At 42.5% G+C, this 25,614-nt stretch overlaps 1 protein-coding gene across 1 annotated transcript; it reads right to left on the reverse strand.

Annotated features, from left to right (window-relative positions):
* Positions 1–2,236: 2,236 nt before the first annotated feature.
* Positions 2,237–24,192, reverse strand: SUSD2 (sushi domain containing 2). The gene is made up of 15 exons (XM_068161961.1): positions 23,970–24,192; positions 22,705–22,909; positions 21,147–21,298; positions 20,484–20,651; positions 20,064–20,238; positions 18,465–18,666; positions 17,236–17,321; positions 16,371–16,639; positions 15,828–15,971; positions 14,218–14,373; positions 12,446–12,691; positions 11,076–11,348; positions 10,435–10,617; positions 4,995–5,085; positions 2,237–3,141 (listed from the first exon to the last, which is right to left on the reverse strand). Exons 1-15 carry the CDS (start codon positions 24,034–24,036, stop codon positions 3,060–3,062), a joined length of 2,499 nt encoding a protein of 832 aa, XP_068018062.1. The 5' UTR covers positions 24,037–24,192; the 3' UTR covers positions 2,237–3,059.
* Between the last annotated feature and the right edge of the window lie 1,422 nt (positions 24,193–25,614).

Raw genomic sequence — 25,614 nt, forward strand, 5'->3', positions numbered from 1 at the left:
CCAGAGTCCCAGCACCCTCGCGCTGAAGAACTTCTTTCTAAGGCCCACTCTAAACCTACTCTCAGCTTCAAAGCATTCCCCCTTATCCTATTCCTAGACACCCTCAGGAAAAAAAAAAAAAAAGAAAAAAAAAAGAAAAAAAAAAAAGAATAAAATAGAATTAACCAGGTTGGAAAAGACCTTCAAGATCATCGAGTTCAACCTATCACCCAACAACATCTAATCAACTAAACCATGGCACCAAGTGCCTCATCCAGTCTCCTCTTAAACACCTCCAGTGATGGTGACTCTACCACCTCTCTGGGCAGCACATTCCAATGGCAAATCACTTTCTGTGAAGAATTTCTTCCTAACATCCAGCCTAAACCTCCCCTGGCACAGCTTGAGACTGTGTCCTCTTGTTCTGGTGCTGGTTGCCCTCTGCGGCCTTCAGGTATTGGAAGGCAGTTCTAAGGTCCTTCTGGAGTCTTCTCTAGGATAAAGAACGCCAGCTTCCTCAGTTCGTCCTCAAAGCAGAGGTGTTCCAGCCCTTTCAGTAAGATCTTACTGCTCTCTATGACTACCTGAAAGGAGGTTGGAGTAAGGCTGGTGTTGATCTCTCCTCCCAAGTGACCAGTGACATGATGAGAGGAAATGGGTTTGAGTTGTGCCAGGGGAGGTTTAGACTGGACATTAGAAAAAAAAATTTCTTTACTGAAAGAGCGCTGAGGGGTTGGCATAGGTTGCCTGGGCTCGCCATCCCTGGAGGAGTTCAAGAAGCTGTAGATGTGGTGCTTCAGGATGCGGTTTAGTGGTCACGGTAGTTGGGTTATGGTTGGACTCAATGATCTGAAGACACTTTTCCAGCTGTCATGGTTCTATGATTATTACTTCTTTAGGCTGACTTCCTAGTGTAGAATTTTTAGGCTGATGAAATACTGAGAAAAAAAAAAAAGTATCAGTGTTCCATTAGCTTGGCTATGTTTTCAAAAGTTATTATTGAATGGTAAATGCAGAAATACTGAGTTCCTTCTCACATACAATGGGAGAATTACCAAGACCAATCAGAAGAAACAGCCTGGGGGGTGGTGGGTGTTTTTTTTACCAGTGCTTTGTTTATGATGGGCTAAGTTAAATAATTCTGATTCCTAGAAATCTGCTCTGGTCTCAGATTAACATACACATTTTGAGCAGGACTGGAGTTTTGATTCTTTCCATGAATTCCCTTCCCAGTCTGAGCTCCTGACATCAAGCGCTGCCAGCATTCATTTACAAGTCATTCTGTGTGCATGCAGCACTTCCTTGCGGTACATGCTGCCTACATAGGGTATGGTACCAGGTGCCTCATCCAGTCTCTTTTTAAACACTTCCAGTGATGGTGACTCCACTACCTCCCTGGACAGCCCAAATCCAGTAGCCAGTCTCTCTTTCTGTGGGCGTGTGAAGCATTGCTGCTTTGTAATGTAACGATCCACAAAGCCTCCAAGGATTGGGACCCCACTGTATTGCCTTTTCACCCAATTTCAGGGCCACCTTATCTGACAGTCTGTTTTTAACACTGTATCCACAAAACCTACCTGACATATCTCCAAGAGGCCAATTCAGTCTTCCAGTACTCCTAGGCAAAATCACCTTTGCTCATCCTTCCGTCCACCTTCTCCACACTGCTGAAGCGTGTCCACACAGCCGTAATATGCCAGTTTGCTGCTAATCATGATTCCCCAACTCTCTTTCAAAGTTTTTCTGTTGTTGGTTTTTGTTTTGTCTTTCACAAGATTTTTCCCCCCTTTCTGTTGTACAGGGTGGTTTTTATTTCAGCTGACTGTATTCAAGATCACTCAGTCATGTTTTGTAATTTTCTGCTTGTGGTTTGTTGTCTTTGTTCATGAACAACAGCAGTGGTAACAACAACAGCAGTTAATAAATAATGAAATTTTTTTTGCTTCATAATAAACGGTCTGAGGCATTTCTTTCAATTTGTTTCCTTCCTTTTATATTGTAAAATCTGTACCGTTTCACTAATTTATTTTTCCTGTACATTTGGTAGATAGTTTGTCCTTGCTTTCTGAAACTAGCAGGATTTTCTGATAGCTGATGTGTTAAAGACCTTAGGAAGCTAGATCATATGGCCTGCCAAAGTTAGTCATCCTTTCAGTATTGAAGTGAATTGCACAATACAAATCTGACTTTACAAAAGTAAATGGTGAACAGTTGGGATTTTTTGTGTGTGTGGATAAAAAGATTCTTTACAAGGCAGTAGCTGAGAAATAACTTTTTAATGAATTAAACACTGTCATACAGCTAGATATTAAGAAAGACTATGCATGTTGCAGTCGTTCAAGGACAACATTGCAAGCTTTGCAAGACATTTCCAGTGCGGGTAACTCTAACTGCACAGCTGAATAAAGATAGATTAAAAAAGAAAAAAATCCTTCCAAATGAACCTTGAAGGGATAGTTTCCTTTTCTGAGTATTTTCCCTCCAATTGTATCCTTCTAAACCAAAAGTGCCACTTTGAGTCTGTGTTCAGAGACCTGCCAAATTATACAAATGCAGTGTTTAATGTTTAAATATCTTCATTATTTCTTCCTCCCTATTGAATAATCCCAATGATCGGCAAATTCAGCCCAACTTCAGTCCATCTGACTGTGAGTCCACTGTCACATGTCTTGCATGACCGCAGAGAAGGCAAATGTCTCTAGCATATCAGGCAAAGATTCTTTTAATTTTACCAGCTTTCAGGTAAAAAAAAAATGCAGAGAAATCAGGCACTCTCTCAGTTTCATCAGAACTCTGCTTCTTCTGACAGAGATGTGGCCGGTAGAAGAAACTAATGCCTGTGACTTTGAGATGGATCTTTTCAGAAGCATTTTCCTTTGCTTATGCTAGGCAGCAGCCTGAGCCTGCCACGATGCAATCCTGGCAAGCTGGTTAACATTTTGTGTACAATTCAACATTCATTATAAAGAAAGCAGAAATCAAATTATGCTGTCCTATATAAAACCAGTGTCTGTGTTTGGAAGGTCCATCTTTGTTGCCATGGATGATGTAGTCCTCTGCTGTGCTTTTTCTGTATTTCATTAAAAACTCCTCTCAAATGTCATTGTTTCTTGTTCAGATACGACTGGAACCTCAGAAACAAGTTTTTGTTTGCCTTTGTGTCTTTGGAAGAAAAGACAAGCACAAGGTTTTGTTTGGTTTGGTGTGTGTTTTGGTTGTTTTTTACAACAAGCCCAACAACAAACCCCACAACAAACCAAAAGGCTCTTCAGGATAACTTAGTTGCCATAATGTCATTGGGTAGATCAGGTTGAGAAGAATAATGGGTTAGACAGAGTAGTAATGTTGTACCTATTTTTAAATTACCAGTTCTGTGTAATTCCAGTGCATACTTCCCCAAGGAACAGTATCCTTCCTGTCATACACTACTGAACATTCAAAATACATAAATTGCCGAATCTAGTGACTGAAATGTGTGTACCGTTCCTCTTTGAACAATATTTGGTGGAATTAGAGGATACTGAAGGTTTGCTGTTATCCCTCTGCAGCAGTTAGTTCTGTTCTGATGGTCTAAACTCCAGGAGCAAGAGAATAAATGGGGCAAATATCAACAGTTTGAAAACACTGATAGTGAAGGGTCTAGAGAGAAGGTTGGGAGTTTTGGTTCTAACAGGACAGCAGAGAAACATCTGAGTGAGCAGGAAACTCAAGAATCAGTGGCAAATTCTGGACCTTATGTTGGTGGGTTTTTTTTTGCTAAGATAAATCTTCCACTAATATATTAATAGATACATTTGTGACCACTTAGCAACCTTCACAACTAACTGAGAGGGAAAAGCTCAAACTGCATCAGGTGAATAGAATAGAACAGAATAGAATAGAATAGGAGTAGAATAGAATAGAATAGAATAGAATAGAATAGAATAGAATAGAATAGAATAGAATAGAATAGAATAGAATAGAATAGAATAGACCAAGTTGGAAGAGACCTTCAAGATCATCGTGTCCAGCCCATCAACCAATCCAACCCACCTAAACAACTGGAGGTGAGGAGAAAGTTCTTCATGGAGAGAGTTGTTAGCCATTGGCACGGGCTGCCCAGGGAGGTGGTGGAGTCACCATCTCTGGATGCGTTCAAGAGGAGATTGGACGTGGCACTTGGTGCCATGGTTCAGTAGTCATGAGGTCTTGGGTGACAGGTTGGACTTGATGATCTCTGAGGTCTTTTCCAACCTTATTGATTCTATGATTCTATGGTGTTTTGATTTCTTGCCATTTTTGTGCTATGTATTGTGTTTCTGCACACATACATTCCATCTGTGCTCTTGGAATCGTGATTCTCTGAGAAATTAATCTTTCACTTTCAGGATATAAAGATGGCTGGGAAATGCTGGAATATATAGCCCCTAGTTGTTTTCTGTTTGTTAAAGGAGAAAGATATATAAAAGCTTATAGCATTCAATGGTTAGGATTGTTGTATCTCGGTGTTGGTTTTGCTACTTTTTAAGATACTTCAACTCATCTTACTGTGTAAAGCATGTTCCTGGCTGTGAACGCCCAGAGCAGCTCCTATTTCTTTGTAACATGTAGCCATTTTTATATTTGGTTTATTTCTGCATGGTAGAATGATTCCAAGAATGAGCAGCAAGCTGACCTTTAAAATACAATTTACCTCTTTCACACAAGAGCATTGTCTATGCAAATTCATGCATGCCTACAAGTGGGACTATAGTCAAAGATCTGTGGTAACATGAGCACACCTGTTCTGAAATCAGGGAGCCTTATAAACCAACCAACCGATCAATCAATTGATCATGTTTGCATGTCATGATAACACAATTAAGACTTTCCTCCACAGCTTTTCAGCAGGACACAAGGACTATCCAGACCTGATGTTTTCCAGAAAAGATAGTGTCAGGAAAATACCATGTCTGAGTTGTCCTTGGGAAAGAAAAAAAAAGAAAAGTCATAACACTTGCAGGTTCATTTATGTTTTCAGTTCACCTGAGTCTTACCTCTCCTTTCTGCATAAGAGAGTCAGACGTGCCAGGACTGCAAGACCAACTATTCCAAATACACAGCCAAGGAGGATTATTTGTCTGATATCTGAAAAACCAAACGCAAGCACAATAAAACAAGAAGGTGCTGGTACATTTATTCACATTTTTTTGAATGCAGTCACATGTGCCAGTTGTTTGAAATGTCCATATAGTGTAAATGCTACTGTTCTTTGTGGAATAAAGTGGTGAAGAGTAAGAACTCAGGTCATGCACGTGATAGCTACAGCAGGTGGCTGCCAAAGCTGTTCTAACACAAAGAAAGGATGCTGGTTAAGCATCCTGAATGTACAATATTTGTGTACAACTGCCAACCCAAATAACTGAAAAGAAGATTCAATCCTTTTCCCAGCCTGCTTGATTGGTTTAAAATTTACCCCTATTTTGGCATTAAAATTTTTGAAACTGCCTCTGCTGCCTAATGAGAGCAAAAGTGACTGTTGTGAGTGTGGTGAGCTGCATCAAACAGTATGAGCATGCTAAAGTGCCAATTTAATTCTGCAGATGCATAATAAGGACACACAAAAGAGAGAAAGAAACCAGCTATGAAACAAATTTTGAATAATAAATCTCCTCTTCTTTTGAAGAGTTGCAGGTTGCCAATTTTGTCACTTTCCCACTGATACAGGACAGAGCTAGCAGGATGCTTTGTGGCTGAGGAAGGGAACAGATGCTAAAGATGTCACAGAGGTAAATCCTTCATAACATAATACAAGTTTAGGTGATGCAGCATCTGGATTGAACTGTCTGGAAAAAACAACGATTACTGAAATTTGTATCCCTTAAGAAAAGTACCTCCTGGAGTACCATCACTGAAAAACCACAGCTCTCAGTGTGAGCAATCTTTGCCCCAGACTCAGTGTCAGTGAAAAAGAAGTGGCTCTGAGACACTACAGAGTCCTAAGGTCAATGAAGATTCAATGATCTGCTCCTGGTGATAGCATCATATGCATGCATTAGGGAGCATATAGCTTATTTAGGAACAGGTGAGCAGTGGTTCTTCTGAACTTTCATGCTTCTGGGACGCATTTTTGACAGCCCTTCATTCCATTGCTTTCTAATGCCTGCAGGAAGAGCTGCCTAGCGCACAGTGACAGCAGAGTGCTATAACAGACCCTTTCATTGGCCTAGAAGAGATAAGTTGGTTTCTAAGTTGGTTTAAGCAAAAAGAAGTGAGATACATAAACTGTTTTACAGGTGTTAGTCCTTCACGTTGTAACTTCTGTACCTGGCTCAAAACCTTCTGTTTGGCTTACACACAGCTTACAGGCAGGTGCCAAGTGACGAGTACCCTCCACTGGCCTCCGTAGTTTGCTCTGGTGGTGATTTGCCTCCATTGTGGAATCTTTGTATTTGGTTTATAATCTCTGATTATATTTCTTAATTTTATACATTTTGCTTTCAGTTTCCCAGAAATGAATGCTGTGGTGCTGGCAAGACTTGCAGTGGGATTGTAATTAGAAGCATAGTAAAATAATTATTAGCAGAGGATTTCCATGGGAACTTTAATTTGAGGAAGAAAAACTCAAAAGTAACAGTGTGCAGGCTCAACAACATAATCTGTGTTTGAAATTTCAAATAAAGAAATGGGGTGTGCAAAATAACTGGCATTCAATTTTCTTGGTTTCCTTCAGCCTTTCCCATTCAGTATCACAGCATCACAGTCTCACAGTATCACTAAGGTTGGAAGAGACCTCAAAGATCATTGAATCCAACCTGTCACCACAGACCTCATGACTAGACCATGGCACCAAGTGCCACGTCCAATCCCTGTCACAGCCCTCATGCCTTTATTTTAACTGTTCTATCTTTTGGAAGTCAGAAACATATAGGAACTCAAAGAATGCAATGGTTTGCAATACAGAGCTTCAATGCAATGTGGCACAAAACTGCAGCAAGAAAAATGGGTGCAGCACTGTCAAGAAGTACCCCTAGAAGCTGAGAATAATAGAGGCCTGGGCCCTGTGTACTTGACAGGCATGAAAGAAGGAGTTTGAAAAGGAGTGTTTTAAAAGTTCATGCTGGAAGTAAAAATGTGACCACTAATCACAGTGGCTAGGTCGGTGGTCAGGTGCCCAGAGATTTGGAAGTGCTGCCCATTAATTTTGTCAGCATTTTCCAGGCATCAAGAAGGCCTTCTGTGAGAAGGCTTCGTAACCAGATGCTAGTGAAACAGCAGCGACACGTGAAAGAGGAAAACAGTGAAGAAAACTGACCTCAGTAAGAACGGATTTTTGACAACATGAAGACCTTTCCTGTGCTTCTGCTGAATTCAGAGTCAATGTAAGGAAAGCTGGCATTGGATTTCAACTGTATCTTAGACAGGAGCCAAAAATGTTTTTAGTGGAACAGAGGTACTAGCTGTCCACGCTATAAAAATACTACAGGGTTAGACATCTTTGAGATGAACTTTGGACTGGTTTGCTTATCTTCTCTGGAGAGACCTGGACCTGTCCGTAAAATAGCCTTCTCAGCCAGAGACTGATGTGCACCAGCATATCTTAAGATGCAAAAAGGAGAAGGCAGCTAGATGTGAATGTCATTATTAAGGCGCAGAGTTAAAAAAATCAGGAACTGTGTGTGCAATTTGTATTTTATATTTTATATTGTCTCTGTCAATTGTCAGTACTATCAGTATCCTGCTTCTATGGGCAACATTGCCATATCCAGCTTTCTGAGGCTGATAAAAGCATCATTTCTGGCTCAGTTTACAAATGAACTATAACCCCAAGTATCAAATGGTAAGGATTCTTTCACATCCTGTTGTGCTTTGTCATATGTCAGGAAACCACATGCTGCAAAATATTGCAGTTTTTGTTTGCTTGTTGATAAAGCTGCGGCATGTTTTCATCATTCTGAATGCAGTTTATCTCTGCATATTTCCCAGCTCCTTCCTCCTTCCCCCGCTTTTCAGGGCTGCTTTTTTGTCCCTCTTTCTCTAGTGCAAATGTCAGCATCCGGTTTGTTTATTGAGACTGCCTGGCTCCTATCCAGTATGCGTGCGGTTGATGGCAGCAGTGGAAAAGTGTTAGCTTTCAGCTTGGCAAAATGCTTTGCCACTGGCTTTTTAAAGTCTGGCCTTAGTTTGTAAAGATTTTGTTCTCCTCAGGCTTTTGACAGATCATCTACTATGACTGTGAACTATGAAGCATGCTAAATTATCTGCTAAACTTCTGACTCACTCATATTTTCAACGGTTAACTGAAGCGCTCCATATGCTCTGGCCTATCATATTAAATAGAAACGTTTTGAAACACTTCTAGTTTCCCTCTTTCCAAAACAGCATCACTACTGAAAGAGGCCCCTGTGAACAAAATCAGCTGCATATTGATTGCTAACAGTGGCTGGTCCAAGAAAACATTCAGTGTATGTTCACTCATCTATCTGAAATCAAGCAGGATTCCCTGGTTTGTGGGTGCAAATGTGCAATTACTTTTCAGGCTAAGGTCCCCAGCTTGCTGCCTGAACCCTCTGCACTTCTTCTCACAAACATCACTAAATGTGCCAAACTGCATGGGAAATCAGAAGAGTTGGTGCAGGCCTGCAGAGGTTGATCAGCTGTGTCAGTTGGCCAAAAATTCACGGCTGATGCGTTGTGCACTTTCTACATTTCTTTGGAATGTGCTCGGAATGGAGAATCTGTTGCTATGATTTCTATGCTGGGTACTTCCAGGAACATTAAAAGCTCCTCAGCTTGCCATGTGGCCTTGCATGGCCCTGGTGTTCTGAAACATTGCTGTCTGGAGGATATCTGGAGTGTGAGTGGCCTATACGCGAAAGGGCTGAAGGGGGCAGAAAACTTTGGGCAGTTTCATGTAAATCGTAGAGACTGCTGCTGAATCCCACAGTCCCAGGCTGATCAATAACCTAATACTAGTGACATAAGATGGGTAGTAAATGTATGTTATTTATACTAACTGCCATTGCATGGTTCACAATAGTTTTACTGCTATGGAATAACACATTATGTTTTGAGATAACATAATCCTTTGGAACCAGAGTGCAAGTCTTCAACAAGCATCGTCTGTGTCTGCTCTCAGATCACAGAATCACAGAATGTTTGAGGTGGGAAGTAACTTCTGGAGGTCATCTTCCAAATTCCCTGTTCAAGAAGGGTAACCCAGAGTCAGTTGCCCAGGACCATGTCCTCATGGCTTTTGAACGTCTCCAGGGAAGGAGACTCTACAACCTCTCTGGGGAACACAGAGCCAAAAAAACATTTCCTGATGTTCAGAGGGAGCCTCATGTGTGTTAGTTTTTGCACATAGGCTCTGATCCTGTCCCTGGGCACTGCTGGGGAGAGCCTGGCTTCATCTTCTTTGCACCCTCCCTTCAGGTATTTATACACATTGATAAGACCCTAATACCCCACCCCAGCCCCACCCTGCAACCCCAAGGCTTCTCTTTTTCAGGCTGAACAGCTTCCAGCTCTCTCTGTCCCTCCTCATAGCAGAGATAGACTATTCCCCTAATCACCTTTGGATTCTCCAACATGTCCACAGCCCACTGGACACAGCACTGCAGGTGTGGCCTCACTGGTGCTGAGAACAGAAGGATCACTTGCCTCAACCTGCTGGCAATACTTTCCCATGAGAGACTCGATGAACCTTTGCTGTTGCAAGGACACATTGCCGACTAAGGTTCAGCTAGGTTTGTAACAGGCCTCCAGGTCCTTTTCTGCAAACTCTCTCTTAAGGCACTCATTTTGTAGTGTGTGACTTCATAACCCATCCCTCAGATGGCTCAGACTGGACATATATTTGCCCCAGTTAGTTGCAAAGACAGTAAACACTGTAATAGCAATGACAGAATGAAGGATGACAATAAATATGCTTGAAAAATAGCTCAAATGATGTGGGTACTGAAGGTTTTGAGTAATCTCTAATTCTCTACATGTATGTATATTTGCATACATTATATAGTTATAAATTTGCTAAAAGTACTTTTACATAAGAACATGGCATTTAAGTTGTGCTGTAAATAAAGATTCTTCTTGTAGGCTTTGTGGTTTTTTGCTACGGAATTATTTTTAGCTAATTGCTATGCTTTCCTGTTTTTCTAACACTAAGTTTGAAATTTGTTTTAGGTCATCCACTCAAGGAGCATGCCTATGAGTTCCTTTCAGCCAAACCTAGAGCAAGGGAACCAGGTGACCCTGATCCCTTAGTAAGAGTAGCTATACAAAATAAAAGACAGAAAACCCCCAAACCGCTATGAACCGACCATTACATAGATTTGTATACTAGTCTTCTTAAAAACCCAGGGATCTCATGTTCAATGTCTTCCCAAATCAGAGAAGTTGCTTCTGTTGAGGCCCATAATCTGCTACTGAGATTTCCTTGTTTATTATAATGATTTTTTTAAAATGTCAGTTTGTAACGTTTGAAAGGAAACAGACCTGTTGTGGGGATGCAGCTGGGTGTGTCTCCAGACCAGGCCCCCGGCACTTGGCAAACTCTTTCTTTTGACCCAATGAGGTCATAGCCCTGACTGCAGATGAAGCCAATAGTTGCGCCCAGCAGGTAGTTAGTTCCATTCTTTCTTCCGTTGGCTGGATGATCCAGCCAGCCACAAGAGATCACTAATAAAAGAGAATAGCTGGTTAAAGTATTTTAGATTAGCAAATCTCCATCACAATGGTTCGAGTGTCGTTTTAGTGGTAACTTGCGGAAAGACAAAGACTTTTAAGCTAACGGAAAGACAATAATACCTTTTGATTTTTTTTTATTTTAATTTTTTTTATTTTTGAATCTGAAGGACAGGTGAACAGCATGGAAAAATGAAGATATAAGTTCCATGAAAGACATGGAAAATGAAGGTATAGGTTCTACACAGTAGTGTACTAGTGGAAGAAATGGAAATTATTTTGTATTTGCCTGAGTATGGTACCAATTTCCCTGGTGAAGTTACTCCCCATGAGAGTGATTACAAGTGGATACACCTACAGCTGAGCAAAAGATCTCCTTGAACCATGTTAACTATTTAAATGCCCTGTAGAAGGAACTATAGTGATGGATAATCTGTGGAATGTTTTATCACCTGGCTCTAGATTTTCTACCAGCTGTTTGTGATTCTGATGAGATGCTTTTGTGGAACTTCCCACTTGGAGGCTTCTTGTTGTTAGAACATCAAATCTGCAGAACGGGTCAGAGCCACAGAGCAAGACTATCTCCTTCACCAGGTAATCATCAGGGTCTTCATAAGGAAAGAATGTGGGCAGAAAGGAAGCATTGTGCTTTTCTCCATAAAAGAAATTCTCCAGTAAGTACTCTGTGTCATAAGTAAAGAGAGAACTTCCGTTTTCAACAGCCCCTTGGGAGAGGGAGAAATAAAGAGAGATTAATGTACAACGTTGCCTGCAGACCTGTCCCACCTTCTGCTATTAATCCTGGTGCTTTGTTACATAAATGTAGCTGGAATTAGAAGAGGTCTGTGGAGTCCACAGCTTCTTTCCATTCCAAGATTATTTTCCTTTTCATAGGCAGTATCTTAACTTAGCACAACAATTAGTATTTGGTTAACTTGGTGTTTGATGGTTACTTGAAATTAGATCCAAATAATTGTGCAGCTATAATTTTACATAGAGACGGTTTTACATGCCTGCTGGCAAAATGATGGTAAAGAAGTAGCTCAGATAGACCTAGCTAAACAAAACATGACAAGTAACAGAAATCCTGATCCTGCATGGCTCTAAATTTGTCATGTCTGCTGTGGCTCTACTTTTTGCTTTCACTCTGCTGAATCAGAAACCACCGGAAGTAGGAGCAGTGAGACTCTTAAGTACGATCTGGAGTATAGCTACATTGCTTGATGCAGACACCAACTGCCAGCTAGAGAAAGTTTTGCGTCGTGTTTCTGGCCTGTCTTCCTAATCTGATGTTTGGGGGAATGTTGACCAGTCTAATGCTGCAGCCTTGGGTATAGCAGCCTCATCACTTTCCTTAAATGAAAGCAGATGTTCTTTTACACAGATATACCTCCCTTCTTTCATAAAGGGATAATTACTAAGTTGTGATTTAATGAATGATGGTTTGAAACGTTAGTGTGATACTTGATGGAAACATTGCTAATCTTCTGGAAAAAGATGCCTGACTCTGGCTGTTGCTATGTTCCTGCAACGCTTTGGCCTGGTGATGTTGTGTTCAGCTGATCACAGTAGATGGAAGTCTGAAAGTGTTATCTGTGAAATATGAGCTCTGACTCTTGATGGAACAGAGTGCAGGATGCTCCATCTTGGTTCTGTCTTCAATCATTCAGCTAGGTGTGTTTCCCACTTGGGTAAAGGAGGGGGTACCTCTCTTACTCTCATCTCTTCCCCCAGTATACCACAGCCTCCATTAGCTAGCTAGTCTGTAAACAACATGCTGGTTTGAATTGTGAAGAAAATGTAGACCAGAGAAGTGACTTACAGTTAGCTCCAAACTCAAACAGCTGCTGGGGACTCACATGAACTGGCATGGTGGTTTTATTCTTAAAGGTATAATCATCCTCTATATTGCCATTCATTACCCCAAAGAGACCCTGTGTGTGATTCATAAACTTCGGTGGAAGCAGAACTGTCAGGGTCAGAAATCCTCTGCTTCCCCTTATTTCCACTCCAGACCCAGAAGAAAACATCACTGTAATGTTATCAGCTGTGGAGTGGAGAAAGAGTCCTATAACAATGAGAGGAAGAGAATAAAACAGCTGATCATCCATAGAGAACAGATTGTTGCAGCATCAGTTTTATATGTTTTTCATAAACCTTTTCCTCTCTTCTACTTTGGATTACATTCTGAGAAGCTTTTAAAAGGAGGCCACACCGTCATACCTACAATTGCTGTAAGACAGTTACTGTAGAGTAGTAGCACAAAAAGGTAGGCAGTTGATATAAATTGCACCGTCTTTTATCAATGTCCCAGAGCAGAACATTTAAGACAGGAGATGATTACATGAGAGAGTGGCTGTGATCTGGAAGCACTGCTCTCAGTGGTCACAGGTTTCCTCTGCTTCTTGATTGTCAAGACCTCCCTAATATGGCTTCTTATCCAAGCCCCATCACTAGCTCTTAAATTTATTTTTCCCTCCCTGCATCTCTCTGCTTCTTCAGCATCTTGTCACTGTAGCCTTCCCTATGTTCTTCATTATATTTTCCAGTCATTTGAGGAATACTAATTGCTAGGAAAAAAATCCCTTCCCCTGCTGAATAGGAGACTTACTGTTAAAATTCTGGTAATCACAGAATCACAGATTCATAGAATGGTAGGGGTTGGAAGGGATCTCCTGAGACCACCCACTCCAACCCCTCTCCCAAAGCAGGTCACACAGGAACACATCCAGGCTGGCTTTGAAAGTCTCCAGAAAAGGAGACTCCACAACCTCATCTGGTAATGTTCAGAGTATTTTTCAAATGATTATTAAAGACTAAACAAGCGATCACACCCCTGGAGAAAAAGCAAGGTCAACTTTTCATGGTCTTTTCAGAAGAACGGAGGACATTCTGAGAGAGAAGAATGAGTCACAGTCCAGCCTGCTGGCAAAATGGAAGACTCTGCCTCTTGCTGGGCTTCCAGTGGCAGCTGTGCTAGCTGCCAGCCGTGCTAATGAGAAGCAGGGAGGTGGTCTGTTCTGGTATACTCACCTGAACTGACTCCCTGCTATACCTCTCCATTGGAGCACAGCTACTGCATGTTTCTCTGTAGCATGTTTGATTCCTGTCCATATTATGGCTGTCATCAGTTTCAAAGGGAAGAGAAATTTATGTACTGGGCCAGTTTAAAGATAGAGCCCGGTAGGCAAGTTGGATGCTCTCCGGTGTGGTGGTTTGTTTTTTTTTTTTTTTTTTTTTTTTTTTTTTTGTTTTTTTTTTTTTTTTTTTTTTGTGGTTGGTTGTTTGTTTGTTTTTACCATGGTGTGACTGATTGAGGCCTTGCCAAATCTGGCTCTGTCTGGCAGCAGTTGAACTGAAGAAAGTAATGTAACATTAAAATAAATTCTAATGAGCTGGGACATTGCCTCTCCTTTCTTTCACTCCTTACATAATTATTTTGGAGTGATCTGCAGCCTGTTTCACATTGGGACACTAAAAAGAGAATAAAAAAGCATTCACCTAGAGATATTTCTAACTACACGTGAACTCCACCGGAAGGAGAACTCCAGAACTCCAGAACTCCAGCTTGCAAGGCTGATATTTGTAACTAACCTTTCAGGTCCATCCAACTTTGCTCAGAGAAGTTGACAACCTTCTGGTTCAATAGGACCTCCAGATTCAAATCCTCTGAGTAGCGTACTTCGATCACATCAGAGCTGTTCTCCTTCATGGCCACTGCAGACAAGCCTGTCACCTGCGCCCCAGTTCCTTACAAATGAAGAAACACACCCCCCAAGATACCCAGCGTGATAGAAAGCAAACATGTACAGCAAGAATAAGCGCTCAATACTTTCTAAAAATAGCTCAATTATTTATATTTGAGGGAATTGCTAAGCATATAAGTCACAGAAAACTCCACACTGTAAGTTTCCTGCCAGTATTTGGATGAAGAATTGAAAGTGGAACGCTTGATGCTAAAAAAAGTCCGAAAATTTTAAAGTCTTCATCCAAATGGCAGGGGTTGAGCTATGCAAGAAGGCTGGTTGATCTCCTTTTGAGTGTTCAGTACTGGGAGTAAGGACTGGGAAAATGAAGGATAATTTCAGGAGCAGCACGGCAGGAAAAAAAGAAAGAGAGTGAACAAAAATGTATGAAAGTGATCTTCAGAATGAGCTGTTCAGTGGCTCATGCCACTTCTACCACAAACACAGTAAAATCTACCAAGGACAAAATACTTTCTTAACAATCTTCATCCTATCCAGTGTCATATTTAGCATAAGCATTCCTTTATCTCCACATGACAGTTTTGGGTCCATTTGTGTAGTAATACTGGGAGTATCAGATCTTAGACGTGCATCTGTGAGGCCAGCTGCAATATTCTTTCCCGAGGCAGGCCTGCTGTTTTATGCACCATAAAATAACACTAAGTACAGGAAGAGCATTGACAAAAGTATCTGACATAAGGCTTTTCAGGTTGCCATGAGAAGTGTGTCTGTTCTGCTGTGTCATGCTCTATTTCCCCCCTCATTTTGAAATTCAGGCACATGACCATCTTCTGACAGGCTGGTGTGCCATCTGCCCATTCAAATCATGAAGACCACAGGTGCCTCCAGAAAGCTTCTTCTGCCCTAGGTTTCATTTTACAAGAAGTCAAAAGACATGGACAAGAAGGCCCTCTGAATAAATAAAAAAAAATAATAAGAAAATCTCCTTAACCAACTTCTCACCAGACATTCAGTACTTTGCTGCTAACTTGAGGTACTCAGAAAGAATTCTTTCCCCATCCAAAATATATCTTCTCAGCTTCTTCTGGGATATTTTTGCGTGCATATATGCCTAACAAAAAGAATATAAAGCAGGTCATACACTACAAAAATGCACCAGCTGATTCCTAGAACTGACCTTTTGTTTCTCTTGAGATGGGAATGGGTTTAGAGAGAAATTAGGATATTTTTTTTTTTTATTGAGTTCTTAAACACAACATCAAACCTCACACTTCCATTACTCATACACAATAAAAATAGTAAGTAATCTTTGATTAGGAAGTTAATTTTTTCCTGAACAATTTGTCTGCCTTCCCATTAGCTTCAAAAACACTGACCTCTCACAAATGTCCAAAAAAGGGGAAAACTAGAGAAGACGGGAGGAATTCTGTAAAGTCTAAATCAAGCAACCTCAGAAGCTAGTATTTGCCACCGCTACTTCGTCTCTTACCAACTTACCATTGGGAAAATGTACCTGCTGAGTCCTCCCTTGCACGCTTAGGGATGTGAGCTCAGACTCTACCAACGTGTATTCTCCTTGGCCCTTGAAGGTGAAATTCAGACCATCAAATGTAAGGAAGTGGGGGTCCCCAAATGCAGATGCTGTTTTTAAAAGAAGAAAGAGAAAGAAGAACAAGCAAAACCCACAACACATTACTCCTCTTAGGTTCACGAGGGGAAAAAAAATAATCTCCTAGTGGTGCGCCAAAGACTGGCATTTAAACAAAGAAAAAAAAAATGCTGGCAGGAAGTCATGGACATCAACTATTGACTATTTAGGTTCCAGGGATTAAAGAGATACTCAACAGCAGAAAGTCTTGCAGGACAATTAAAAGCCAAGTACAGATTTTGGCGCTGCTAGATGAGTAGAAAGATTCCATGGAAATTTTCCACAGGACAGGGCACCGTCTCTGTTGTCAACTGACATACACACAGAGATGTTCTAAAAACCAGCAGGGTATCAGAAAGCTACACACCACAACGGAATTCTGAGGCACTCACCAGCTCGTGGCGGGTTGTAGGTCCTGCAGTCACTGGAGGGCCTCCTTTTCATGTACAGGTGGCAATTATCAGACCACAAGCAGCAGTAATAGAAGCTGATGACGTCGTAAAGCCAGTGAGAAAAGCCAGGTATCCGGGGAGGCTTCATAAAAGGGGGTGAGCCCCAGTCATGGCCTCGGTCAGGTGTGCTGCCTCCTGTAGAGTCCTGTGTGAGGACTTGGGTCCCTGTGGAGTCATAGCAGCACTGCTGTCCTGCTGCATACTGGGGGCTGGTGAGGAAGGAAAGTCATGATTCCGCTCTGTGAAGTCCACTCTTGTTTAGGGGTTAGCTATTGCCTTTTTACAGATGTAGCTCAATGCTTAGGTTGCCAAGTTTTGTAAGATGTCCACAGATGACACATTCCAGTTAGATTTTCTTTCCCACCCCTCCTCTGCTCTTATGAATTAGACCAGGTTAGGGACAGGGGGAGAGGGGTTTGTAACTGAGGCAGTAAAGAAGTCCTGTGAGCCTTAGAGTGACATAAACATAGCACTCTTTAATATTGCTCCAATAGAAAAAGTGCCAAGAACCAACTTGTTGACCTCAAGTAGACCAATACAGGAAAGGCTTAATTAGGCATAATCAAATATCTTTTAGACGTTAGCCCTTGTTTAGGTATCCTAGGGTTTAGCACAGTGCAATTAAATGTTTACTAAATCTAACATCTCAGCAATGAGGGCAAATACAGGAATAAGAGGGAAGTGGTGGTTGCTATGGATACGAGAATTGGGAGTCCAGAGACCTATGTGACTTCAGTGATGCTGTGCTGAGGTGGAACAAGTAATAAAAAAAAGAGCAGTTAAAAACAAACAAAAAAATCTTTACCTGGCTTGAATGGCTCTTACACAATGCACAGCACCAGGGTGATAAGTACACACGCTCCCCTTTTCAATGTCACAGCCATAATCTGCCTGAAAGAGGTCAATGATCATGCTCAATGGAATTCTTCTGCCATTGTCCTTTCTATTCTCATTTCCTCTCCCCACCCTTTGTCTCTGAGAACGTATGTGGAAAGTCTAAAGGAAGAACTGGTAATGGCTGCATGTAGGGAAGCATAGAATGGTAGGAAAGCCTGTGAAATTCATACTCAGGCGATTAAAGCAACATGTTAGTCTAATCTGAGCATTTGGCAATCTGCTATAATAAACCTTAAAGAAGAGATGCAGCAGCTAAATGAGGAATTTGCCTGTAAGTGCAAACCGAACACAGATTATGCTGGACCGATTTTGACTTTTGTCCTGTGTTCTTAGACAGAGACAGTGTAGTAGATCTAATTTTTTCCTCACATGCTTTTACTTGTGTCATTTAAAATACGCATCAAGTTTGGAGCTTTGTAACCAGCAAAGAATGGTAACAAAAGTTACCTTTTAAATTAAAAAAATAAATAAATGCATAAACTGACAGATTTTAGTATTATAAAAAGGACAGGGAGTTACCCTATCTGGCCCTCAGATCAGTGCTTTAAGAGAAAGCATAGACTAAATACCAATTACTTTCTTAGCTTTTGTCACTTCCATACTAACTGCGAATCTGGGAAGGAGAAAGGAAGCAGGAGACAGGAAATAATGGACTATGGCTGTCGATTTGAGCTCTGAGGTAGAAGGCAGAAGCATTTGCAGCAAATTATAATATATTAGGCAAAGATGCAGCCTGCTTCTTCCTGCATGGGATATGACCTACAAACACAGACTGACACCTTGTAGAATCTGGAAGAAGTCATCCCTGCACCCAGCTCCACAGAAGTCACTGTCCTGCTTAAGTGTTTTCTGTATGCCACAGGAACTACTGACTTAATTCCCTGCTTAAAACTGATTTCCATTTCTTGTCCTACAGGCACTTGTTTTATTCATACTACCTGGATAAGACGCATCTGTCTCTGTCACTTGACATGCTACTTATGCAAATTTAATTTAATTTAATTTAATTTAATTTAATTTAATTTAATTTCTTTGTAATGACTTTCAGAGAGGAAATGGGGCTGTATGGGGAGTACAGTATTCCCTAAGCTTCTACTTGGAATCATAAAATTCCAGAGGCATCAAGTAATAGCTTACATGGAACCTGCCAGTGTCAGCCCTTGCCTGTGCCAAAGTGCAAGGGCAATCTATAATTTCTTCTATGAAATTTGGAAGCTTCTCCTCCTTTCTGTCCCATTCTACACATTTCGCAGTCGCCCATGCGTTTGGGTTACTTCTGAAGTCTTCCCCAAGGTGCCAAGCCAGTGCATGCTCTGAGCTCCAGATTGATGGAATATTGCTGGAAAAGAAAAAAAGCAGCAAAAAATGAGACCTGGTAGCTGAACAAGCACTGTTTTGACAGTAAGAGTGTGTCTTAGTCACCAACTGCCGTTCCAAAGAACTGTTCAACTGGTGAATTGTTATTTCATTACAGAGGCCACTGCTTTCTTTTTCCTGCAGAAAGTTACACAAAATCAGATATTTTTTTTCCCCCCCTGATTTAGAAGGTGACATGACAGCATACAGCAAGTATGCAATGATCAGAACACATTATGACATTTGTGATTCTGGCCTATGTGGATCTTCTTACAGATAGGTTTGCTGTTCATGTCTTATCGTATCATAGATCCATTTGGGCCAAAATGAAGAGCATCTGGATTTTCTAGCAAAACCTTACCCTGTGCCCCAGGGTCTGATGGCAATAGATGGGGACAAACCATTCAGAAACCCACTATGAAGTGTCATAAACAAAGTGTAATTAAAAATCACTGTAGAAAGAGGAAATGTTAGCCTTCTGTGGGGTGGCAACTCCTAAACTCTAAAACAAGTTCTGTTGTGTGAATAGTGTATTCTGGCACTCAGGCATTCACAGGGACTACACCATTGGCATCCAAACCTGTGGACTTGTGGAAGAACTCTGAAGGAATGCCTGTGCAAGATCAGAATGGAGTACTTAAAGAGGTAAATCAGCAAAAATCATGGGGAAATGTCTGATGAAATAAAAGGAAGTGGGCATAAAATGTGTCGGAATGCCAAGGCATGCTTCCAAAATAGAAAAAAGTCAAATGCAGAGGCTGCGGTGACAAAAGTTCCGTGTTTAGGGCTTTCTCCATGGTTGGAACAAAAACATTCAGCAGGTTCGGCTTTGCTGAGGGCACAGGATTTGGCTGAGATGGAGTAATTTTCTTCACACCCAAACAGTGCTGCTGACTCCCCAACGTTTCAGCTATTGCCGAACAGTGCCTGCACAGTGTCAGCGCCTTCTCTGCGTCTCATGCTGATTCTCAGGGAGTAAAATAGGGGTTGGCAAGAAGTTAGGAGGGAACACAGAAGCCAACCCAAATCGGCCAAGGGTATATGCCATGCCATAACTCACCCTTCTTGGCAGAAAAAGCCTGGGGGAGTGTTTCCAGAGCAGCTGTCACCACGGGATTAACTGGGCATGGGTCTGCCCGTGGCAGGTGGTGAACCATTGCTTTGCCTTGCTTCCTCTATGCCTACACCTCTCTTTACATAGTAATCTGTCTTGTGTCTCAACCCGAGAGTTTTTCTCACTTTTGCCCTTCCAATTCTCTCACCATTTTGTTTTCATGTGAAATGGAGCATGAGTCCCAGAGTCAAACCCCAAGGGAGATAACAGCTTTAATACAGGGAGCAATAGGGCATCTATGCTAAATTAAGATGGTGACGACTTGCCTCTGCCCATCAGAATAATTTCTGGGTGTAATCCTCAAAATTCCAAAGTCCCACGTGCTGTAATCTCCTTTAGCTGGCTCAGGAATGAAAGAAAATTTCCCAGTATTGGGTATATCTCTTGCCAAAGTATAAAGATACTTCCATTCAGCCAACCAATTTTCTGAGTAACTGTCACCTGTCACACAGAGAAAGCAAATGATTTTGAATGCTGGAAACAAAACAGTTACCACAAGATCGACATTAGCTGTCTCCATGCCTGTGCTAATGAAAAGGAAAAGCTGAGGTTTTTGCCGTGAGCAATTTATACTTGCAGATATTTTCTTGAGATCGCAGTGAAAGCGGCTGCATTCTGTGCGGACCTCTGCATGCAAGTCACACCTGCTGACTACTTGTGTGCAGGTAGGAAACGTGTCACTTTACCTGTTTCCTGGTATCCCCAGACTTCTATGTTGATGTGGCTTGCTGCAAGTGCCTGCTGCATCCAGGTGAGAGTTAAGTTTCCATCCGTGTTGTGGGTGCCATAGTATTGCCATTTTGTCTCATTGACCAATGTGCATTTTTCTCCATCTGAAACTTTGCTGTGATGTACTGCATTACAGAACAGAAAAAGGATTAGTGATGTTTCTGCTTGGCAGAGCTCTGAAGCAGTGCTGGTATGTTAAGACTTAGCGGTATTTCCCCTGTGTATGTTTTCTAGTGCAATGCACAATGTAAGAGTAAGCGGAAGCTGCAAGAATGCAACCTGTACTATGTGTGCAGTCCTTAGATTGCTACACCATGATGCAGTTACTTTCCAAGCGTAGTTACTAAGGGGTTACTGGTTTGGTCAGCCTCATTTTTATGAGTTAACGGTGCTGCTGCTTGTCTTGGAAGAGGCACACTGCTGTATAGCAGCAGAACTCGGTGTGAAAGTTCATCTCTGAAAATATGAATTAGCATGAAGCAGCAAGAATGACTTTTCTGAGGTCCAACGACTTGTTCAGGAAGAAGAAAAGTGGTCAAAAGGAAAAGACTCACAGAATCTTGCATCCATGGATCAAGAATACAGAAAGAGGAGACATACTGTAGATTTAAGTAAGTAACCTGATAGCCAAGTTCCAGAGTACGGAAAGTTCAGCCCGCTGTCTGCAGAGACCTCCAGAGGGATGACACCTGTCTCATAGAGCAGTGGGGAGATGCAGTGGGCTTTTCCATCCTTGTCGACGTAGCCACTGGTTTGGATTGCCTGCTTGAACCTGTTGATGGTGAAAACACTTTTTAGTGTCACCACCGAGAGAAGGGAATTTCTGAAGGTCTCAATTATGTTTCATCAAACAGCCTTGCGTCACATGCAGATTAATCTGTGTCCTGTGGCTGTTTAGCTTGTATCACTAAGTGTAAACTAGAATCATACCTGTGTGCTTTGTGCTCATTACCCCAGTGCGGATTCTGCTGGGCACTGTGCAAACACACAGCAATCTGCGTGCCTTAGGTTTGCTATGTAGTTTCTGGGGGAGGAGTGCATGATAAATTAGCACCAAATGACTAAAAACCCAGCACAAAGACACATGTGATGTTGCAGGATTGATAGGATTACAGGGTGGCTGACAGGGACCGTGATATGCAGGCATCGCAAATTTCTGATGCTGTGCAGCTTTTTTTTTTTTTTTTTTTTTTTTTTTTTTTTTTTTTTTTCTGGTAAGTCCTGTGGCTACCACAAAAGTAATTTCATGCTGTTCTAGAATTTCTGTTGCAAAGATTAATTCAGAAGTCATTGCTCAGTATTTAATCATCTGCCTCCAGCTGGGGCTCTTGGCCAGTGCACTAAAGTGTAATCTCACCACGGTTCTTCAGGACTGATGTATGGTGGCTGCACAGCTCCTTCCAGTGCTGTAAGGAGATGGGGCCTGCCGGGAAGCAGTACCTTCACCCAGATGCATTGAAGTTTATGTTGGCTATGATAATACAATTGTGCAAGTAATTAAAGACTTATGGTTGTGCTCTACAGAATGAATGCTTGTGTTTTCCTGATGAAGAACTAAAAAACCTTTTCAGGTGCTTCTGTCCACACGGGGAGAGCTCCAAAACCTCACTCAGAATCTCCTGCAGATAGAATGGCAGGACACATCGTGGAGTCAGTAAAATTCAGTATGCGCAAGCATTGCACGTGTGGCACCCTCACCTAAATGTGCTACGGGGTGATGTGTAAGATCCACAGCCTTGTCTTTTGGGAGAAAAATAAGGTGTCCTACGTTACTCTCTCACTGCCTTCCCATTCACATTAAAAATTTAATACATCTTGTTTGTTTGTTTTTTACAACAGGGAAATACTAGAAATTGTCATCAACAAAGAGCCCCAAAAGGAAACTCATTGATCAGTCACTGATTTGATGCATTAATGGAGAGACTAGCAGAGCACCCATCGCATCGCTCAGTAATTTGACCTTAATGAAACGACCCTGTGTTGAAACAGCGACGACATGTGTCCTTGCGGGTGGAGGTTAGCAGAGCCTTTGCATATTTCAGGGTTCTGACAGCCTTGCAAAGGAAGTTTTCACTGCTGTATGGACTAGTCTTGTTCTGTGGTAATTAGCTATTACTGGAAAGTGACATTAGAACGGTTCACCTCCCTTTGGTGGAGGAATATGAAATCGTGGCCCACCTGCATGTTATCACAGAAGAGGCACTGAAAGCTGTATTTTCAATCAAAAAGTCTTTGCCTCCCATCAGAGATCCCGAATATGGAGAAATTTGAAGACAAAATTCTTTATAATCAGGACAGCAAATCTTCAAGGACTGGCATGTCACCTGGCAGGAACAGGTATCAAGCAGCTCTCCACAACGATGTGAGCAAGAGTCTTGAGCTCCTTGTTAAAGGAAGAGAAATACACAGACAGGAAGGTTATTGAACTCTTCCAGATGTTCCTCAAAACAGAAGTACATCATCTGAAAGCCTTCTGTAAACAAACGAAGTAGGCTGGTTCTGCTAGTTTAGGTGGATGATGAAGAACAAGCATTGGAAAATGGAGAGAAGGGGACATGAAAGCAGCCAGTCACACATAAGCAAGCTGCTGGCCTGTGTGCTGCTCTGACTGAGTCCTGCCCCTGGGCACCACAGCCACCACATTACATCCTGCGTTTCCTGTGTTCCAAAAGCTGCTGGATTCATCTAGTCCTTAAAGGTCATTAACAACAAATGCACAAGACTGGGAAAGGAGGAAAGAATTTCCAGCCACCCCTCATGGGGCTGAAGAGCAAGTGCTTGCATTCCAGGTATGACAGATTCTGATGAAACGAGAAAACGTTGCTGAGTGTTGGGGCAGGAGGGAGACGGGCTGGCACAGGGAGGGCTGATAGGTTGTCTGTTGTTTTGTTTGTGTGGTGTGGGTTTTTTTTGGTTTGGTTTGGTTTTGGGTGTGGGGTTTTATTGGTGGGTTGTTTTTGGGGTTTTTTTGGTAGGATGGAGAGATCAAGGAAATGAAAAGGTAGTAAAATCCTTGGTTTCCTCTCTTTGCTGGCATTCCTTCTTTATACTGGGATAGTATGTGAGTGATTGGCATAAAAGAACCAGAATGGTAGTGAGTCAGAAGTAAAAGTCAGCCTTCATTCTGTAGTAGAGAACTTGCCTGAGATGGAGGCTGAAATGCTTGTTCAATATAGGAAGGGAGAAAGTTGTTCTGAGTCTTTAAAAATATTTACTGCATTCTCTGGATTGTCTGTTTATTTACAGAAAAGATCTGCTGTCCTGCTGGAAATTACAGAGGAAGGGGTTAAAAATGACAGGATTCTGGCAAAAGCCAGTTTGTCTGCCTTTTCTTTAGCTTGCACAAATGGTGTTAGTAATTTCTTACCGAGGTTTGCATTCTGAAGTTCAGAAGTCAAAGAAGTTTGTAAATAAAAGAAGCAACATTGTTGAAAGTCACTCACCTACATTCCAAAGAGCAGAGTGGGTGAAGAGAATGAAGAAAGAAACTTCTATTCCAACAAATTTCATATTTTGTCCAGCTGATCCGAGACGGCCGATAGCCTTTCTGCCTGCCCAGGAAAAGCCTGTTATAGGAACAGGTGTCCAGAAATGAACAAGACTCTCACTGTTCAAAGGTTGGCTGTAAATTACTGAACCAAAGCGAGCGGAAGGAGATGTACCTTTTCAGAGGTCATCTCTGATTGCAGATAAGATGGAGGGGATGGGGGTGGGTACTCAGAAGGACTGCTGCACATATTTCAATAGTTATGCTTTTCTGAATTGGAATGTGGTGAGTGTTGTTTTTACAAGCACTGCTGCTCCAAAGGTCAAGACCATGAGATCGTTGGCACAAGGTGTGTAAGTTTTATTGGAGGAACTAGAAACAATTATCAGTAGGAGGGACAATAAAGAATAGATGCTGACAGCACACTTTTGTTCAGGAGATAATGGGACATCGAGAAAGCAAGTTTACTGCACTGTATGTGTCAGCATGGCAGTGGTAAATGAGAAAGGGGAAAAAGAGAGATTAAAAGAAAAAAAAATGTCACATAGGGGCTTGAAATATAAATACAGCCTGTGTCTATAGAAATTTAAACTAGTGGCGCGCGCACGTATGTGTGTGTTGTGTTTTTTAAATTTAAATAGTAAAAATTCTGAACAGGGCCAAGCCGAGCTGCTCCCCACGCCCAGGGAAGTGCTCAGTGCTGCCCCTGCATGTGTAGTGCTCGGCACTGCAGCCGTGCCGCGGCGCGTGCCGCTCCGTCGGTGCTGAGTGCTGCAGCCTAACTGCACGGAATGCTTCAAAGGCCTGAAAATTCTTAGGGGAAAGAGGGGAAGAGAGGGAGATTGCCTTGAGCATTGACATGAATTCAGCGCCTGCACTATAGCAGAGGCCTGTTGACGCATGCGCTGGCATCGCGAGCATTGCTATGGATTCAGCGCATGCGCCATAGCGCGGGTCTGTTCCTGCGAATGGCGCCGGCTGCTTTGAAACGGTGCCCACTGCACCGTCCTGGCTACCAGGATACCTGGTTCCTCGGCTTTGAGCCGGGTCAGTGCCAGGCTCTGCTGCCCTCTGGGGTTTTTCAGTAGCAGCTGCAGGACTCTGCCTTGGCTCTGCTTGTTGGGGGCCTCCTGGAGCTGGAGGCGGGTTCCCGGTGCCGGGACCGTGTGGATCCGCTGCGAGTCAGGGGGTGGCGGACAAGAGCTCCTCAGCTGCTCAGAATTCAACAGTCTTGGAGGGAAATAAAACCCATGGAAAGCTGAGCGTGAGGTGACAAAGCAGGCACTGCCCCGCCCCGTGTGGCAACGCCCCCCCAGCGTGGCACCGCACCCCCAACGTGGCACCGCCCCCCCAACGTGGCCCCTCCCCCCAGCGTGGCACCGCCTCCCCAGCCTCAACCCCACCCCCCAGCGTGGCACCGCCCTCAACAACATGGCCCGGATGCTTTAAAACGGCTCAGTGCAGGGTTGTGGCTGGTAGAGGTCGGAGCTCCTCTGCTGTGTCCCTGGTCAGTGCCAGTCTCTGCTGCATTGTGGGGTTTCTCTATAGTAGCCGCTGGAGCTGCACGGGGCTTGGGGGGGTGGCCGCTGGCAGGGCAGCAT

The sequence above is a fragment of the Melanerpes formicivorus genome, unplaced genomic scaffold (genome assembly GCF_026170545.1).
Source record: "Melanerpes formicivorus ecotype bairdi unplaced genomic scaffold, bMelFor1.0.p_v2 SCAF_60, whole genome shotgun sequence".
Lineage (NCBI taxonomy): Eukaryota > Metazoa > Chordata > Aves > Piciformes > Picidae > Melanerpes > Melanerpes formicivorus.